The sequence below is a fragment of the Heptranchias perlo genome, unplaced genomic scaffold, assembly GCF_035084215.1.
Source record: "Heptranchias perlo isolate sHepPer1 unplaced genomic scaffold, sHepPer1.hap1 HAP1_SCAFFOLD_182, whole genome shotgun sequence".
Taxonomy (NCBI): Eukaryota; Metazoa; Chordata; class Chondrichthyes; order Hexanchiformes; family Hexanchidae; genus Heptranchias; species Heptranchias perlo.
In genome coordinates, this window is record NW_027139099.1 from 403,603 (window position 1) to 424,059 (window position 20,457).

Here is a 20,457-nt window from a genome sequence, read left to right on the forward strand (position 1 = left end):
TTTCCCCCTGATTCCCATTGACTTCAATTTTACTAGGGCTCCTTGGTGCCACACTCGGTCAAATGCTGCCTTGATGTCAAGGGCAGTCACTCTCACCTCACCTCTGGAATTCAGCTCTTTTGTCCATGTTTGGACCAAGGCTGTAATGAGGTCTGGAGCCGAGTGGTCCTGGCGGAACCCAAACTGAGCATCGGTGAGCAGGTTATTGGTGAGTAAGTGCCGCTTGATAGCACTGTCGACGACACCTTCCATCACTTTGCTGATGATTGAGAGTAGACTGATGGGGCGGTAATTGGCCGGATTGGATTTGTCCTGCTTTTTGTGGACAGGACGTACCTGGGCAATTTTCCTCATTGTCGGGTGGATGCCAGTGTTGTAGCTGTACTGGAACAGCTTGGCTAGAGGCGCAGCTAGTTCTGGAGCACAAGTCTTCAGCACTACAGCTGGGATGTTGTCGGGGCCCATAGCCTTTGCTGTATCCAGTGCACTCAGCCGTTTCTTGATATCACGTGGAGTGAATCGAATTGGCCGAAGACTGGCTTCCGTGATGGTGGGGATATCGGGAGGAGGCTGAGATGGATTATCCACTCGGCACTTCTGGCTGAAGATGGTTGCAAACGCTTCAGCCTTGTCTTTTGCACTCACGTGCTGGACTCCGCCATCATTGAGAATGGGGATGTTTGCAGAGCCTCCTCCTCCCGTTAGTTGTTTAATTGTCCACCACCATTCACGACTGGATGTGGCAGGACTGCAGAGCTTTGATCTGATCCGTTGGTTGTGGAATCGCTTAGCTCTGTCTATAGCATGTTGCTTCCGCTGTTTAGCATGCATGTAGTCCTGAGTTGTAGCTTCACCAGGTTGGCACCTCATTTTTAGGTACGCCTGGTGCTGCTCCTGGCATGCTCTTCTACACTCCTCATTGAACCAGGGTTGATCCCCTGGCTTGTTGGTAATGGTAGAGTGAGGAATATGCCGGGCCATGAGGTTACAGATTGTGCTGGAATACAATTCTGCTGCTGCTGATGGCCCACAGCGCCTCATGGATGCCCAGTTTTGAGCTGCTAGATCTGTTCTGAATCTATCCCATTTAGCACGGTGATAGTGCCACACAACACGTTGGATGGTGTCCTCAGTGCGAAGACGGGATTTTATCTCCACGAGGACTGTGCGGTGGTCACTCCCACCAATACTGTCATGGACAGATGCATTTGCGACAGGTAGATTGGTGAGGACGAGGTCAAGTAAGTTTTTCCCTCGTGTTGGTTCGCTCACCACCTGCCGCAGACCCAGTCTTGCAGCTATGTCCTTCAGGACTCGGCCAGCTCGGTCAGTAGTGGTGCTACCGAGCCACTCTTGGTGATGGACATTGAAGTCCCCCACCCAGAGTACATTTTGTGCCCTTGCTGCCCTCAGTGCTTCCTCCAAGTGGTGTTCAACATGGAGGAGGACTGATTCATCAGCTGTGGGAGGACGGTAGGTGGTAATTAGCCAAGGCTTCTTCGACAGCACCTCCCAAAGCTGCACATGGGAATAACACCACCTGCACGTTCCCCTCCAAGTCACACACCATCCCAACTTGGAAATATATCGCCATTCCTTCATCATCGCTGGGTCAAAATCCTGGAACTCCCTTCCTAATAGCACTATGGGAGAACCTTCACCACACGGACTGCAGCGGTTGAAGAAGGTGGCTCACAACCACCTTCTCAAGGGCAATTAGGGATGGGCAATAAATGCCGGCCTTGCCAGCGACGCCTACATCCCGTGAATGAATTAAAAAAAACTATGCTTTGAGCCTCACCTAGTGCTCTTTATCTCTCTATATCCTCCTTTTGGTTTTAGTGTTTGTAGAAGAATGAAGGGTATGAGGGTGGGATCTGACAGAGGTGTTCAAAATTATCAAGAGTTTAATAAGATAATATAGAAAAACTATTTTCAGTTGTTGGTGAGTTGGTAACTAGGTGCATAAATTTAAGATCATCAGCAAAAAAATGAAGGAAGAGGTTAGGGCTAATTTTTTTGTGCTGAGAGTCGTCAAGCACAGAGTGCCCGATCAGAAAGTTGTCGAAGCAGAATCCGCAATAACTTTTAAAAAGCATGTGGATTTTTAAAAAAGTATAGTGATATGTGGAACGGACCGGCAGTGGGACTAAGGGGAGAGCTGTTTCAGGGAGAGAGATACCATAGTCTGCAAGAGTGATTAGGACAAAAGGATATGATGAACAGTAGTAAGAATTAGAATTGGAAGGAGTATAAAAAGCAACAAAATTAGATAAATACTTGAAGGAAAACAAAATGCAGGGCTCTCGGGAAAGAGCAAGGGAACAGGACTAATAGGATAGCTCTTTCAAAGAGTGGCATAGGCACAATGGGCAGAATGGCCTTCTCCTGTGCTGTACCTACTATGACGAGGAAGGTTAAAAGGGTGTTTGAAAAAGACTCTCAGGGATTAGTATAAACATAAAAATAATAATGAATAAAATAGTGTGATTAAAGTTGGACAAATATTCTGGCCCAGATTGTTTCCACCGATGGATATTAAATAGGTGAGGAAATTCAGGTTGCATTAATTCTAATCTTCCAAAGCTCACTAGAAGGTAGCAATGGTTAACAGCTTTATTCAAGAAAGGAGAAAGGACGAAACCAAACAATTGCTGGGCAACAGTAGGAAAAATCACTCGAATTCATTGTTGAGGACAGTGTAAATGAGCATTAGAAAGGTATAAGTTGATTTGGGAGAGTCAGCATAGATTTGTGAAAGTTAAGGCATGCCTAACCTAAGAGTTCTTTGACTCAATCGTTGAGGTGGTGGATAGAGGATGCAATTCAATGGACGTACTCAGAGCATTTAGTAAAGTTCTAGTCAAAGACTGCTAGTTAAATTAGAGATGTATGGAATTGGAGGTAGTTTCATGACATGGATTGGAAATGAGATTGGATAAAAAGGACATTCTCAGACTGTCGGCCAGTGATATATGCTGTCCTTCCGGGATCAGGGCTGGGGCCCCAACTTAGATTTTCTTTCTTGGGTTTAGAAGTATCCAAGTTTGCAATAATGCTAATTTAGGACGTACAATGAATGGGGAATAGTGGAGCAGAAAACTGCAAATGGACTTCCTTCGATGAAGTGAGAAGATGGAATGCTGGTAGATGCAGTTTAATGTGAGGTAGAAATCTAAATGGGGAAGCACTGAACCCCCACAAAGGGATTTATAGGTCCAGGTACATGTCATTTAAAAGTTGCCTCACAGGCATGTAAAAGTGTTCACAAAGCTAATAGGATGATGGGCTATATCACAAAAGGTTTGGAACATAAAAGCAAAGAAGTACTGCCATAATGATACAGTGCTGATCAGTTCCATGCAACTGGCCTTAGGAGAAAGTTCAGTGACAATTCAGAATGATGAGAGCCTGCGTAACGATAAGAACATAAGAAATAGGAGCAGGAGTAGGCCATTCGGCCCCTCGAGCCTGCTCCACCATTCAATCAGATCATGGCTGATCTTCAACCTCAACTCCACTTTCCTGCCCGATCCCCATATCCCATGATTCCCCTGGAGTCCAAAAATCTATCGATCTCAGCTTTGAATATACTCAATGACTCAGCATCCACAGCCCTTTGGGGTAGAGAATTCCAAAGATTCACAGCCCTCTGAGTGAAGAAATTCCTCCTCATCTCAGTCTTAAATGTCCGACCCCTTATCCTGAGACCATGCCCCCTAGTTCTAGACTCTCCAGCCAGGGGAAACAATCTCTCAGCATCTATCCTGTCAAGCCCCCTCAGAATTTTATATGTTTCAATGAGATCAACACATTCTTCTAAACTCCAGAGAGTATAGGCCCATTCTACTCAAACTCTCCTCATAGGACAACCCTCTCATCCCAGGAATTAATCCAGTGAACCTTCGTTGTACCACCTCTGAGGCAGGTATATCCTTCCTTAGATAAGAAGATCAAAACTGTACACGGTACTCCAGGTGAGGTCTCACCAAAGCCCTGTACAATTGTACTAAGACAGAGAGTAGGAATAAATGGGTCTTTTTCAGGTTGGCAGACTGTGACTAGTGGGGTAGCGTAGGGATCGGTGCTTGGGCCCCAGCTATTCACAATATATATCAATGATTTGGATGAAGGAACCAAATGTAATATTTCCAAGTTTGCTGATAAAACAAAACTGGGTGGGATTGAGTTGTGAGGAGGATGCAAAGAGGCTTCAAGGGGATATAGACAGGCTAAGTGAGTGGGCAAGAACATGGCAGATGGAATATAATGTGGAAAAATGTGAAGTTATCCACTTTGGTAGGAAAAACAGAAATACAGAGTATTTTTTAAATGGTGAGGGATTGGGAAATGTTGATGTTCAAAGGGACCTGGGTGTCCTTGTACATGAGTCACTGAAGGCTAACACGCAGGTGCAGCAAGCAATTAGGAAGGCACATAGTATGTTGGCCTTTATTACAAGAGGATTTGAATACAGGAGTAATGATGTCTTACTGCAATTATACAGGGCCTTGGTGAGACTGCACCTGGAGTATTGTGTACAATTTTGGTCTCCTTACCTAAGAGAGGATATACTTGCCATAGAGGAGTGCAACGAAGGTTCACCAGACTGATTCCTGGGATGGCAGGACTGTCGTATGAGGAGAGATTGAGTAGACTCGGCCTGTATTCTCTAGAGTTTAGAAGAATGAGAGGGGATCTCATTGAAACAGACAACATTCTTACAGGGCTCGACAGGGTAGATGCAGGGAGGATGTTTCCCCTGGGTGGGGAGTCCAGAACCAGGGGTCACAGTCTCAGAATGAGGGGTAGGCCATTTAGGACTGAGATGAGGAGAAATTTCTTCACTCAGAGTGCGGTGAATCTTTGGAATTCTCTACCCCAGAGGGCTGTGGAGGCTCAGTCATTGAGTACATTCAAAACAGAGATCGATAGATTTCTAGATATTAAAGGCATCAAGGGATATGGGGATGGTGCAGGAAAATGGGGTTGAGATAGAAGATCAGCCATCATCTTGTTGAATGACGGAGCAGGCTCGAGGGGCAGGATGGCCTACCCCTGCTCCTATTTCTTATGTTCTTATTATCTGATCATGCAATCACTTGCTTTTAGTAGGACCTTGCGATGCATAAATCACTGCTGATTTGCCTACATAAAATAATTAGATGGGAGATGCTTTGTGGGCCTCGGAGGATGTGCTAATTTGGGGTATCATAGTAAATATGGCACTGGAGGAGGCCATTTGGCCCATCATGCCTGTGCAGGCTCTTTGAAAGAGATATCCAATTAGTCCCACACCCCTGCTCTTTCCCTATAGCTCTGTAATTTTTTTCCCTTCTAGTATTTATCCAATTCCCTTTTGAAAGTCACGATTCAATCTGCTTCCACCGCCCTTTCAGGCAGTGCATTCCAGATCATTACAACTCACTGCGTAAAAAAAAAGTTTCCTCATGTCGCCTTTGGTTCTTTTTCTGGTTACCGACCCTGCTGCCATTGGAAACAGTTTCTCCTTATTTACTCTGTCAAAACCGTTGATGATTTTGAACACATAGGAACAGGAGTAGGCCATTCAGCCCCTCGTGCCTGCTCCGCCATTTGATAAGATAATGACTGATCTGTGATCGAACTCCATGTACCTGCTTTTGGCCCATATCCTGAATTCCTTTGGTTGCCAAAAAACTAACTATCTCACATTTAAATTTAGCAATTGAGCTAGTATCAATTGCTGTTTGCGGAAGAGAGTTCCAAACTTCTACCACCCTTTGTGTGTAGAAATGTTTTCTGATCTCACTCCTGAAAGGTCTGGCTCTAATTTTTAGACTGTGCCCCCTACTCCTGAAATCCCCAACCAGCGGAAATAGTTTCTATCCATCGTATCTGTTCCCCTTAATATCTTACAAACTTCGATCAGATCACCCCATAACCTTCGAAACTCGAGAGAATACAACCCCAATTTGTGTAATCTCTCCTCGTAACTTAACCCTTGTAATCTGGGTATCATTCCAGTAAACCTACGCTGCACTCCCTCCAAGGCCAATATGTCCTTCCGAAGGTGCGGTGCCCAGAACTGCTCACAGTGCTCCAGGTGCGGTCCAACCAGGGTTTTGTATAGCTGCAGCATAACTTCTGCCCCCTTGTACTCTAGTCCTCTAGATATAAAGGCTAGCATTCCATTAGTCTTCTTGATTATTTTCTGCACCTGTTCATGACACTTCAATGATCTGTGTACCTGAACCCCTAAGTCCCTTTGGACATCCACTGTTTTTAACTTTTTTTACCATTTAGAAAGTACCCTGTTCTATCCTTTTTTGATCCAAAGTGGATGACTTCACATTTGTCTACATTGAATTCCATTTGCCACAGTTTTGCCCATTCACCTAATCTATCAATATCGCTTTGTAATTTTATGTTTTCATCTACACTGCTTACAATGCCACCAATCTTTGTGTCATCGGCAAACTTAGATATGAGACTTTCTATGCCTTCATCTAAGTCGTTAATAAATATTGTGAATAATTGAGGCCCCAAGACAGATCCCTGCGGGACTCCACTAGTCACATCCTGCCAATGTGAATACTTACCCATTATCCCTACTCTCTGTCGCCTTTCGCTCAGCCAACTTCCTAAACAAGTTTGTACTTTTCCCTCGATTCCATGGGCTTCTATCTTAGCTAACAGTCTCTTATGTGGGACCTTATCAAATGCCTTCTGGAAGTCCATATAAATAACATCCATTGACATTCTCCTGTCCACTACTTTAGTCATCTCTTCAAAAAATTCAATCAGGTTTGTCAGGCACGACTTACCTTTCACAAATCCATGCAGGCTCTCTCTGATTAACTGAAAATTCTCTAGGTGTTCAGTCACCCTATCCTTAATTATAGACTCCAGCATTTTCCCCACAACAGATGTTAGGCTAACTGGTCTATAATTCCCTGGTTTCCCTCTCTCTCCTTTCTTAAAAAGCGGAGTGACATGTGCAATTTTCCAATCCAGAGGGACAGTTCCTGAATCTATTGAACTTTGAAAGATTATAGTTAGGGCATCTGCAATGTGCTCACCTTAAAACCCTGGGATGGAAACCATCTGGTCCTGGGGATTTGTCACTCTTTCGTGCTATAATTTTCTTCATTTACTTATGTTAATTTTATTGAGTCCCTATCCCCGATTCAATATTAGTTTTCTTGGGATTTCCGGCATGCTATCCTCTTTTTCTACTGTAAATACTGATGCAAAGTAATTGTTCAACATGTCCGCTATTTCCCCATTGTCAATGACAATATCCCCACTTTCAGTTTTTAAGGGGCCAACACTGCTCCTGACCACCCTCTTTTTCCTAATATAACTATAAAAGTTCTTTGTATTGGTTTTGATGTCCCTTGCAAGTTTCTTTTCATACTCTCTTTTTGTAGCTCTTACTATCTGTTTTGTGACCCTTTGTTGATCTTTGTATCTTTCCCATTCGCCAGGATTTGTGCCATTTTTTGCCTTTTTGTATGCCCTTTCCTTATGTCTTATACTGTCCCGTACCTCTTTAGTTGTCCATGGCTGTTTTTTTTGGCAGGTAGAGTTCTTGCCCCTCAGGGGTATAAACCGATTCTGTATCACGTTAAATGTTTCTTTAAACATTTCCCACTGATCATCAGTCGTTTTACCCATTAACAGATTTGCCCAGTTTACTGTGGACAGTCTCTGTCTCATCCCATTGAAGTCGGCCGTACCCAAGTCTAGAATCTTAGCAGCTGACTCACTTTTTTCCCTTTCAAACACTACATTGAACTCGATCATGTTATGATCACTATTGGATCGATGTTCACGTATGGTTACGCCGTTAACTAAATCTGGTTCATTACTCATTACTAAATCTAGTATGGCTTGCCCCCTTGTTGCCTCCAGGACGTACTGCTGTAGAAAACTATCCTGGACACACTCAAGAAATTCACTACCTTTCTGACAGTTGCTAGTCTGCTTTCCCCAATCTATATGAAGGTTAAAGTCCCCCATTAAGACCACTATGCCTTTCTTACACGCTTGTCTAATCTCTGCATTTGTACAATCTAGCACTTCAGAGCTGCTGCCACGGGTCCTATATACAACTCCCACTATAGTCTTAGATCCTTTCCTATTTCTCAATTCAACCCATAAGGTCTCTGTTGCCTGCTTACCTCTCGTTATATCCTCCTTTATCATTGAAGTGATTTCATCTCTAATCATTAAGGCTACTCCTCCCCCTCTTCCATTTTCCCTGTCTCTCCTGTAGACCTTATAACCCGGTATATTTAGTTCCCAATCCTGACCATCCTGCAGCCATGTCTCAGTAATATCTATCATGTCATACCCTCCAATTTGAATTTGAACCTGTAGTTCATTTAATTTATTCCTTATACTCCGTGCATTTGTATATAGAACTCTTAGTTGGGCCACACACCCTAGCCTGACCTTCAGCTTTGATGCTGGGTTAATCGCCTTACGCCTTCTAGTTTTCACTTTATCTGTAGTGCCTAAAGTACACTTTCTTTCCGCTGCTCTACCCTTTTCCCTTTCACTTGTCCTTGAACAACTGTTTGTACTATTTGTATTGTAAATTTCCCCTGGGTCTTCCCCTCTCTTGCTGCTCTCAACTTTACTCCTTTCTGACTCCCCGCTCAGGTTCCCATCCCCCTGCCCACTCTAGTTTAAACCTTCCCCCTCTAGTTTAAACCTTCCCCAACAGCACTGGCAAACACCCCCGCGAGGACCTTTGTCCCTGACCTGCTCAGGTGTAACCCGTCCCGCTTGTTTAGGGGGATAGAATATAAAAACAGGGAGGTATTGCTGCAGTTATATAAGGTATTGGTGAGACCGCACCTGGAATACTGCATGCAGTTTTGGTGTCCAGACTTAAGAAAAGACATACTTGCTCTCAAGGCAGTACAAAGAAGGTTCACTCGGTTAATCCCGGGGATGAGGGGGCGGACATGTGAGGAGAGGTTGAGTAGATTGGGACTCTACTCATTGGAGTTCAGAAGCATGAGAGGCGATCTTATTGAAACATATAAGATTGTGAAGGGGCTTGATCGGGTGGATGCGGTAAGGATGTTCCCAAGGATGGGTGAAACTAGAACGAGGGGGCATAATCTTAGAATAAGGGTCTGCTCTTTCAATACTGAGATGAGGAGAAACTTCTTTACTCAGAGGGTGGTAGGTCTGTGGAATTTGCTGCCCCAGGAAGCTGTGGAAGCTACATCATTAAATAAATTTAAAACAGAAATCGACAGTTTCCTAGAAGTAAAGGGAATTCGGGGTTACGGGGAACGGGCAGGAAATTGGACATGAATTTAGATTTGAGGTTGGGATTAGATCAGCCATGATCTTATTGAATGGCGGAGCAGGCTCGAGGGGCTGATTGGCCTACTCCTGCTCCTATTTCTTATGTTCTCATGTCCCACCTTCCCCAGAACTGGTCCCAATGTCTCAGGAATCTAAATCCCTCCCTCCTGCACCATCCCTGCAGCCATCCATTCATCCGGTCTATTGTCCTGTTCCTATACTCAGTAGCACGTGGCACCGGTAATAATCCTGAGATCACCAGCTTTGAAGTCCTGCTTTTTAATTTATCTCCTAACTCCTTAAATTCACCTTGCAGGACCTCATCCCTTTTTTTTTTAACCTGTGTCATTGGTACAGATATGGACCACGACTACTGGCTGTTCACCCTCTCCCTCCAGAATGTCCTGCAGCCGGTCTGCAACATCCTTGACACTTGCACCAGGGAGGCAACATGCCATCCTGGAGTCACGTTTGTGGCCACAGAAAAGCCTATCTGTTCCCCTTACAATTGAATCCCCTATCACTATAGCCCTGCCACTCTTCTTCCTCCCCTTCTGTGCAGCTGAGCCACCCGTGGTGCCACAAACTTGGCTCTTGCTGCTTTCCCCTGATAAACCATCTCCCCCAACAGTATCCAAAGCGGTATGTCTGTTCTAAGGAGAACAACCCCAGCTTCTCCAGTCTCTCTACATAACTGAAGTCCCTCATCCCTGGTACTATTCTAGTAAATCTCTTCTGCACCCTCTCTAAGGCCTTGACATCCTCCCTAAAGTGTGGTGCCCAGAATAGAGCACAATACTCCAACTGAGTACAGGGAGAGGGCAAATGAACAGAAGGCCAAGGTCAGAAGATAGGAGTAGGTACAGGTAATGTCATGCAATTAATGATTCGAAAGATGGATCAGATGTTGGGTTTAAAGCTCGGCTGGTGGTTGAAGTTTATGGTAAATTGTAACTGGTTTGGTTCAGCCTGAGACTCACCAGGGAAGGAGGTGAAGTCATGGGTGAGGGAGAGCAGACTCTCTGACGGAGGTTAAAGATGGCTTTGACCTTACTAATGTTGAGCTGGGCAACTTGTGACATCCAAGACTGGAGTGGGGGAGAGTTATTTTAGGAAAATGCTTTGCGTTGCCCTTGTTCTCTGAGGTGATTCTGGAATAATAGGTTGTTTTGGCTGAGGAGAGAAAAGAACAGTCATGTTTGAAGGAGTCAAGTGAGTTGTGGTAATTGACTAGGTCAGTTGTGTGTCACAGAACTCAAGTTTGTGCCTCTGATTCAGAGAGCAGAGGTGGGATTGTACCTGGGGAGTGACAGACTGGGAAACGATGATCAATCTCATTAGATCCAAGGGCATTGAAGACAGAGAGCAGTTTTTCATGTATGTATCCTGTATTGAGATTGAGAGAGTGTGCAGGGATGAGCAAAAAGGGAGACAGGGAACTAATTAGATTCTTGTCAATGGTTGAGACCTCAGTTGCAGGTACTGAGAGATTTGGCTGACCTGGCAGGATGGAGTCCGAACTGGGGAATACCGACTTGCCTAGTCTGAACTGAGCAAGGGCGCAGGTAGAGAATGGGTCGGGGAGGGAGGGGGGGAAAGAGGAGGAAGTTAGTCCGAAAAGGAAAAACTGGAGGCAACGATGGAATGAAGTCCAGTTATAGGCAGTTGAGGTTAGTTAGGAGCAGCGACCAACAGGCTGTAGAGAGAGTCCCGGTTACAGGCCGGGACTCTCTCTACAGCATAAGAACACAAGAAATAGGAGCAGGAGTAGGCCAATCGGCCCCTCGAGCCTGCTCCGCCATTCAATAAGATCATGGCTGATCTGATCCTAACCTCAAATCTAAATTCATGTCCAATTTCCTGCCCGCTCCCCGTAACCCCTAATTCCCTTTACTTCTCGGAAACTGTCTATTTCTGTTTTAAATTTATTTAATGATGTAGCTTCCACAGCTTCCTGGGGCAGCAAATTCCACAGACCTGCTACCCTCTGAGTGAAGAAGTTTCTCCTCATCTCAGTTTTGAAAGTTGTAAACAATTTTACAACACCAAGTTATAGTCCAGCAATTTTATTTTAAATTCACAAGCTTTCGGAGATTTTCTCCTTCCTCAGGCAAATGTTTCAAGATCTCCTTGAAGCCTACGCATTTATACATATTGAACAATAATACATGGTGTTTACAGACTGCCCCTGTTTTGAAAGAGCAGCCCCTTATTCTAAGATTATGCCCCCTCGTTCTAGTTTCACCCATCCTTGGGAACATCCTTACCGCATCCACCCGATCAAGCCCCTTCACAATCTTATATGTTTCAATAAGATCGCCTCTCATTCTTCTGAACTCCAATGAGTAAAGTCCCAATCTACTCAACCTCTCCTCATATGTCCGCCCCCTCATCCCCGGGATTAACCGAGTGAACCTTCTTTGTACTGCCTCGAGAGCAAGTATGTCTTTTCTTAAGTATGGACACCAAAACTGTATGCTGTATTCCAGGTGCGGTCTCACCAATACCTTATATAACTGCAGCAATACCTCCCTGTTTTTATATTCTATCCCCCTAGCAATAAAAGCTAACATTCCGTTGGCCTTCTTGATCACCTGCTACACCTGCATACTAACTTTTTGATTTTCTTGCACCAGGACCCCCAGATCCCTTTGTACTGCAGTACTTTCCAGTTTCTCGCCATTAAGATAATAACTTGCTCTCTGATTTTTCCTGCCAAAGTGCATAACCTCACATTTTCCAATATTGTACTGCATCTGCCAAATCTCCACCCACTCACCCAGCCTGTCTATATCCCCTTGTAGGTTTTTTATGTCCTCCTCACTCTCTACTTTCCCTCCCATCTTTGTATCATCTGCAAACTTTGATATGTTACACTCGGTCCCCTCCTCCAAATCGTTAATATAGATTGTAAAGAGCTGGGGACCCAGCACCGACCCCTGTGGAACACCACTGGCTACTGGTTGCCAGTCCGAGAATGAACCATTTATCCCAACTCTCTGCTTCCTGTTAGATAACCAATCCTCCACCCATGCCAGAATATTACCCCCAATTCAGTGATTCTTTATCTTGAGCAATAATCTTTTATGTGGCACCTTGTCGAATGCCTTCTGGAAGTCTAAATACACTACGTCGACTGGTTCCCCTTTATCCACCCTGTACGTTATGTCCTCAAAGAACTCAAGCAAATTTGTCAGACATGACTTCCCCTTCGTAAAGCCATGCTGACTTTGCCCTATTAAATTATGTTTATCCAAATGTTCCGCTACTGTCTCCAAAATTTTACACACCACAGATGTTAGGCTAATTGGTCTATAATTTCCAGCCTTCTGCCTACTACCCTTTTTAAATAAGGGTGTTACATTAGCAGTTTTCCAATCTGCCGGGACCTTTGCCGAGTCCAGAGAATTTTGGAAAATTATTACCAAAGCATCCACAATCCCTACTGCCACTTCCCTCAAGACCCTCGGATGTAAGCCATCAGGTCCAGGGGATTTATCCGCCTTGAGTCCCATTAATTTACTGAGTACCAATTCCTTAGTGATTTTAATCGTATTTAGCTCCTCCCCCCCTCGAGCCTCCTGTTTGTCCAGTGTTGGGATATTCTTAGTGTCCTCTACCGTAAAGACTGAAACAAAATATTTGTTCAGCATTTTTGCCATCTCCATGTTTCCCACCATTAATTTCCCGGTCTCATCCTCTGAGGGACCTACGTTTGCCTTAGCCACCCTTTTTCTTTTTATATAACTATAGAAACTCTTGCTATCTGTTTTTATATTTTTTGCTAATTTATTTTCATAATCTATCTTCCCTTTCTTAATCAATCCTTTCGTTACTTTTTGCTGTCTTTTGAAGACTTCCCAATCTTCTATCCTCCCACTAAGTTTGGCTACCTTATATGTCCTTGTTTTTAGTCGGATACTATCCTTAATTTCTTTACTTAGCCACAGATGGCTGTCATTTCTTTTACACCCTTTTTTCCTCAGTGGAATATATATTTTTTGAAAGTTGTAAAATAACTCCTTGAATGAACACCACTGCTCATGTACCGTCTTACCCTTTAATCTATTTTCCCAGTCCACTTTAATCAATTCTGCTCTCATACCATCATAGTCTCCTTTATTAAAGCTCAGTACGCTTGTTTGAGAACCAACCTTCTCACCCTCTAATTGGATATGGAATGTAACCATGTTATGGTCACTCATTCCAAGGGGATCCTTAACTAGGACATTATTAATTAATCCTGGCTCATTACACAGGACTAGGTCCAAGGTTTCTTGCCCCCTTGTAGGATCAGTTACATACTGCTCAAGAAATCCATCCCTAATACACTCAATAAACTCTTCCTCAAGGCTGCCCTGCCCAATTTGATTTGTCCAGTTAATATGATAGTTAAAATCCCCCATAATTATAGCTGTTCCCTTATTACATGCCCCGACTATTTCCTGATTAATACTTCTTCCAGCAGAGTTGCAACTATTAGGAGGCCTATATACTACGCCCACTAGTGTTTTTTCCCCTTATTATTCCTTATCTCTACCCAAACTGTTTCATTATCCTGACCCTTTGTCCCAATATCATTTCTCTGTATTACAGTGATTCCTTCCTTTATTAACATAGCCACCCCACCTCCCCTTCCTTCCTGCCTGTCCTTCCTGATTGTTAAATACCCTGGCATATTTAATTCCCAGTCGTTGTCACCCTGCAGCCATGTTTCTGTAATGGCCACAAGATCATACCCATACGTAGTTATTTGTGCCGTTAACTCGTCCATTTTGTTCCGAATGCTACGTGCATTCAGATAAAGAACTTTCAAATATGTTTTGTGACACTTAGTTCCTGCTTTTTCCTTTTTTAACACTTCACCTTTTACTCCATACCTTCTGCCCCTTCCTGACACGCTTTCCTCTGTCTCCCTGCTCAGGTTCCCAACCCCCTGCCTCAGCTTTGATGCTGGGTTAATCCCCTTACGCCTTCTAGTTTTTATTTTATCTGTCGTGCCTAAAGTACACTTTCTTTCCGCTGCTCTACGCTTTTCCCTCTCACTTGTTCTTGAACAACTGTTTGTACTATTTGTATTGTAGATTTGCCCTGGGTCTTCCCCTCTCTTGCTGCTCTCAACTTTATTCCCTTCTGACTCCCCGCTCAGGTTCCCACCCCCCTGCCACTCTAGTTTAAACCTTCCCCAACAGCACTCGGAAACACCCCCGCGAGGAAATTGGTCCCGGTCCTGCTCGGGTGTAACCCGTCCCGCTTGTACAGGTCCCACCTTCCCCAGAACCGGTCCCAATGTCCCAGGAATCTAAATCCCTCCCTCCTACACCATCCCTGCAGCCATGCATTCATCCTGTCTATTCTCCTGTTCCTATACTCACTAGCACGTGACACCCGTAGTAATCCTGAGATCACTACCTTTGAAGTCCTGCTTTTTAATTTATCTCCTAACTCCTTAAATTCACCTTGCAGGACCCCATCCCTTTTTTTACCTATGTCGTTGATACCAATATGGACCACGACTACTGGCTGTTCACCCTCCCCCTCCAGAATGCCCTGCAGCAGCTCTGCTGCACCAGTGGAAATTGGTCCATGCTTTTCCAGGTGTATAAGCACCAGTCACTTCAGACCAAAATGGAAATTACTGTTCTCTCCACAGGTGAAGATGATGAGTTACCTCAGGAGTTGTTGCTGGGCAAACAACAGCTGAATGAACTGAGCAGCGAATCTGCCAAAATCAAAGCCATGGGCATCATGGACCGGGTATGTATTCCAACCTAAATTGCTTTAACTGGAAGGTAAAGTTCAGTACCATCACTCCTGTCGATCATATCGGAGTCTGGCTCAATGATGCACTTGCAAGTTGGTCTCAGTATCTGAGAATTAATGTAGACAGGGGCTGCTGGGGGTTTTGCCAAGTGCCTGTTGGTAGTGGTTACATTCTAAAGATGTCTGCCTGTGTTTAGATCACTGTTTGGTCCTTCACAAAGGTAGCACTTTAGCAAAATCTTGACACCTCAGGAATATTTCAGGTTCATGTTCAATCAAGAAAGGTTCCAGTTATGCCTTACACGAGGTTTGTTGTTCACAAAAGCTCGTATCCAGGTGGAGAGGGGTTCATCTCAATTCTGCGCAGGTTGAGAACCATGCACATGGGGTCCAAGGTACAGACAATGCACCCAGCGGGCAACCCCGACTCTGGCAGCAGCTAGGTTGGCAATGCCCTTGTGCCCAACTAGTCCAGCATTGGTGTTCATGTTTTCACTTGGGACTTTGCTGCTGCCATCTCTCTTATAATATTTTATATAATATGTGGGGGGGGGGGCGGGTGGAAGAGGAGAAATCCCATCCCATCACTCGGTGCCAATCCTTTAAAGAGGCAGTGCCCTCGGGTGTGCTGTCTGAAGGTAAGTCCTTTAATGGAGTGACAGAATGATACAGGCCATTTGCACATGATGTAATCTTACAGTCTGATCCCTCACCCTTCTGTTCATTATTTATGGCTGCCATAGGAAGCTTTGTTTCATCCAAACAGTTGCTATTGAGCAGCATTTGTAACATTTAACAATCCGTGGGCATCTTATAGTCACTTCCCTGTTTACAGCTTCCAACAGACAAGATGGTGAAGGTGCTCAGTATCTTGGAAAAGAACATACAGGATGGGGCCAAGCTTTCCACTTTGTTCAACCATGTGAGTTTTAAAACGTGCGCGCGTGTGTATGTCGCTGTTCATTGGGAAGACTGTTCAATGTTGTCGTGATTATGGGACTGGACTCAAATGTCCCCGTGGCGAGATGTGAAATTAAATACCATAAATCTACCAATTGTGGGCTCGTATTGCTAGAAAATGACCATTATAAGAACCCAACTGGTTCATTTCAGGGAAGGGATCTGGCCACCTCTCCCCAGACTGGCCGACATGTAACTGCACTCCCGAAGCACGTGGTTGATCCTTAATGGCCTGAGGTTGCCTGCTCAATTGTAAAAACAATCGTTCTGTCACCATCACCACCCCAGGACACCTGGGGGTGAGCCGGAAATGCAGCATCACCAGTGGCACTCGAACGTCGAGAATGAACTAGTTTTGATATTGCCAGTTCATAACAACAGGACAGTTGTAGCCTGTAATTGAGAACATAAATGAGAAGCTCTGAAACTGTTCAAACAATCAGGAGGAGCCCAGTTTCTCCAGTCTCTCCTCATAACTAAATCCTCTCATTCCTGGGATTATAGTGTATCTCTTCTTCACTCTCTCCATGGCCTGGCATCTGTCTAATGTTTGACCCTCCATTCGCCACGATACTTCTGCAGCTACTAATCTGTTCAATCTCACCCTCACCTCCACCTCTACCCTTGGCCCCCTCCTATTTCTCATCGACATGCTACCCCTCGGTGACATCATCCAAAAACATGATGTCAGGTTCCACATGTACGCTGACAACACCCAGCTCTGTCTCACCACCACCTCCCTCGACCCCCCACTGCCACGCTGCTTTTCCGACATCCAGTATTGGATGAGCAGAATTTTGTTCCAGTTAAATATTGTGAAGTCTGAAGCCATTGTCTTTGGTCCCTGCCACCAACTCCATTCCTCTGCCTGGCCACTGTCTGAGGCTGAACCAGACAGTTCACAACCGTGGCGCCCTATTTGACCCTTAGCTGAGCCTCTGACCCCACGTCACCTACTTCCAGCTCCGTAATATCACTTGTCTCTGCCTCTGCCTCAGCTCATAGAATCATAGAAGTTACAACATGGAAACAGGCCCTTCGGCCCAACATGTCCATGTCGCCCAGTCGATACCACTAAGCTAGTCCCAATTGCCTGCACTTGGCCCATATCCCTCTATACCCATCTTACCCATGTAACTGTCCAAATGCTTTTTAAAAGACAAAATTGTACCCGCCTCTACTACTGCCTCTGGCAGCTCGTTCCAGACACTCACCACCCTTTGAGTGAAAAAATTGCCCCTCTGGACCCTTTTGTATCTCTCCCCTCTCACCTTAAATCTATGCCCCCTCGTTATAGACTCCCCTACCTTTGGGAAAAGATTTTGACTATCGACCTTATCTATGCCCCTCATTATTTTATAGACTTCTATAAGATCACCCCTTAACCTCCTACTCTCCAGGGAAAAAAGTCCCAGTCTGTCTAACCTCTCCCTGTAAGTCAAACCATCAAGTCCCGGTGGCATCCTAGTAAATCTTTTCTGCACTCTTTCTAGTTTAATAATATCCTTTCTATAATAGGGTGACCAGAACTGTACACAGTATTCCAAGTGTGGCCTTACCAATGCCCTGTACAACTTCAACAAGACATCTCAACTCCTGCATTCAATGTTCTGACCAATGAAACCAAGCATGCCGAATGCCTTCTTCACCACCCTATCCACCTGTGACTCCACTTTCAAGGAGCTATGAACCTGTACTCCTAGATCTCTTTGTTCTATAACTCTCCCCAACGCCCTACCATTAACGGAGTAGGTCCTGGCCCGATTCGATCTACCAAAATGCATCACCTCACATTTATCTAAATTAAACTCCATCTGCCATTCATCGGCCCACTGGCCCAATTGATCAAGATCCCGTTGCAATCCCAGATAACCTTCTTCACTGTCCACAATGCCACCAATCTTGGTGTCATCTGCAAACTTACTAACCATGCCTCCTAAATTCTCATCCAAATCATTAATATAAATAACAAATAACAGCGGACCCAGCACCGATCCCTGAGGCACACCGCTGGACACAGGCCTCCAGTTTGAAAAACAACCCTCTACAACCACCCTCTGTCTTCTGTCGTCAAGCCAATTTTGTATCCAATTGGCTACCTCACCTTGGATCCCATGAGATTTAACCTTATGTAACAACCTACCATGCGGTACCTTGTCAAAGGCTTTGCTGAAGTCCATGTAGACCACGTCTACTGCACAGCCCTCGTCTATCTTCTTGGTTACCCCTTCAAAAAACTCAATCAAATTCGTGAGACATGATTTTCCTCTCACAAAACCATGCTGACTGTTCCTAATCAGTCCCTGCCTCTCCAAATGCCTGTAGATCCTGTCCCTCAGAATACCCTCTAACAACTTACCCACTACAGATGTCAGGCTCACCGGTCTGTCGTTCCCAGGCTTTTCCCTGCCGCCCTTTTTAAACAAAGGCACAACATTTGCTACCCTCCAATCTTCAGGCACCTCACCTGTAGCTGTCGATGATTCAAATATCTCTGCTCGGGGACCCGCAATTTCCTCCCTAACCTCCCATAACGTCCTGGGATACATTTCATCAGGTCCCGGAGATTTATCTACCTTGATGCGCGTTAAGACTTCCAGCACCTCCCTCTCTGTAATATGTACACTCCTCAAGACATCACTATTTATTTCCCCAAGTTCATCTGCTGCTGAAACCCTCATCCATGGTTTTGTTGCCTCCAGACTCAACAATATTACAATGCTCTCCTGGCCGGCTTCCCATCTTCCACCCTCCATAAACTTGAGCTCATCCAAAGCTCTATTGCCCGTATCCTAACTCGCATCAAGTCCCGTTCACCCATCACCCCATGCTCGCTGACCTGCATTGGTTCCTGACCCTGCAGTGCCTAGACTTTAAAATTCTCATCCTTGTGTTCCAATCCCTCCATGGCCTCGCCCCTCCCTGTCTCTGTCACCTCCTCCAGCCCGACAACCCTCCGAGATCTCAGTGCTCCTCCAATTCTGGCCTCTGGCACATCCCCGATTTTAATCGCTCCACCATTGGCGGCCGTGCCTTCAGCTGCCTGGGCCCTGAGCTCTGGAATTCCCTCCCTAAACCTCTCCGCCTCTCTACCCCTCCTCCTTTAAGACTTTCCTTAAAACCTACCTGTTCCTGTCCTAATATCTCCTTATGTGGCTTGGTGTAAAGTTTAGTTTGATGATCGCTGCTGTGAATCGCCTTGGGACATTTTACTACGTTAAAGGCGCTATTTAAATGCAAGTTGCTATTGCTCTCGCCTCTGTGTAGGTTGTGGTTTCAAGCTCTTCTCCAGCACTTGAACATATCACCCCGTGCTGTATTCTCAGGCAGAATGTTAAACCATGGCTCCCTCTGCTTGAGCATGGCTCCCTCTGCTTGAGCATGGCTCCCTCTGCTTGAGCATGGCTCCCTCTGCTTGAGCATGGCTCCCTCTGCTTGAGCATGGCTCCCTCTGCTTGAGCATGGCTCCCTCTGCTTGAGCATGGCTCCCTCTGCTTGAGCATGGCTCCCTCTGCTTGAGCATGGCTCCCTCTGCTTGAGCATGGCTCCCTCTGCTTGAGCATGGCTCCCTCTGCTTGAGCATGGCTCCCTCTGCTTGAGCATGGCTCCCTCTGCTTGAGCATGGCTCCCTCTGCTTGAGCATGGCTCCCCCTGCTTGAGCATGGCTCCCCCTGCTTGAGCATGGCTCCCCCTGCTTGAGCATGGCTCCCCCTGCTTGAGCATGTTAGTGAGGGATCACTTTGGGACAAGTGATCATAATTCCATTAGTTTTAAGATAGCTATGGAGAATGATAGGTCTGGCCCAAAAGTTAAAATTCTAAATTGGGGAAAGGCCAATTTTGATGGTATTAGACAGGAACTTTCAGAAGTTGATTGGGAGAGCCTGTTGGCAGGCAAAGGGACGTCTGGTAAGTGGGAGGCCTTCAAAAGTGTGTTCAGGGTAAGCACATTCCTTATAAAGTGAAGGGCAAGGCTGGTAGAAGTAGGGAACCTTGGATGACTCGGGAGATTGAGGCACTAGTCAAAAAGAAGAAGGAGGCATATGACATGCATAGGCACCTGGGATCAAGTGGATCCCTTGAAGAGTATAGAGATTGCCGGAGTAGAGTTAAGAGAGAAATCAGGAGGGCAAAAAGGGGATATGAGATTGCTTTGGCAGATCAGGCAAAGGTGAATCCAAAGAGCTTCTACAAATACATAAAGGGCAAAAGGGTAACTAGGGAGAGAGTAGGGCCTCTTAAGGATCAACAAGGTCATCTATGTGCGGAACCACAAGAAATGGGTGAGATCCTGAATGAATATTTCACATCGGTATTTACGGTTGAGAAAGGCATGGATGTTAGGGAACTTGGGGAAATAAATAGTGATGTCTTGAGGAGTGTACATATTACAGAGAGGGAGGTGCTGGAAGTCTTAACGCGCATC

General features: G+C 45.2%; 1 protein-coding gene across 1 annotated transcript in view; it reads left to right on the forward strand.

Moving 5' to 3' along the window:
* Positions 1-20,457, forward strand: part of nipblb (NIPBL cohesin loading factor b) — a 690,432-nt gene that overhangs the window by 363,214 nt on the left and 306,761 nt on the right. The window contains exons 17-18 of the mRNA XM_067977852.1: positions 14,963-15,066; positions 15,908-15,994. Coding sequence (XP_067833953.1) covers positions 14,963-15,066; positions 15,908-15,994 — 191 coding nt within the window. The remainder of the gene's footprint in view (positions 1-14,962; positions 15,067-15,907; positions 15,995-20,457) is intronic.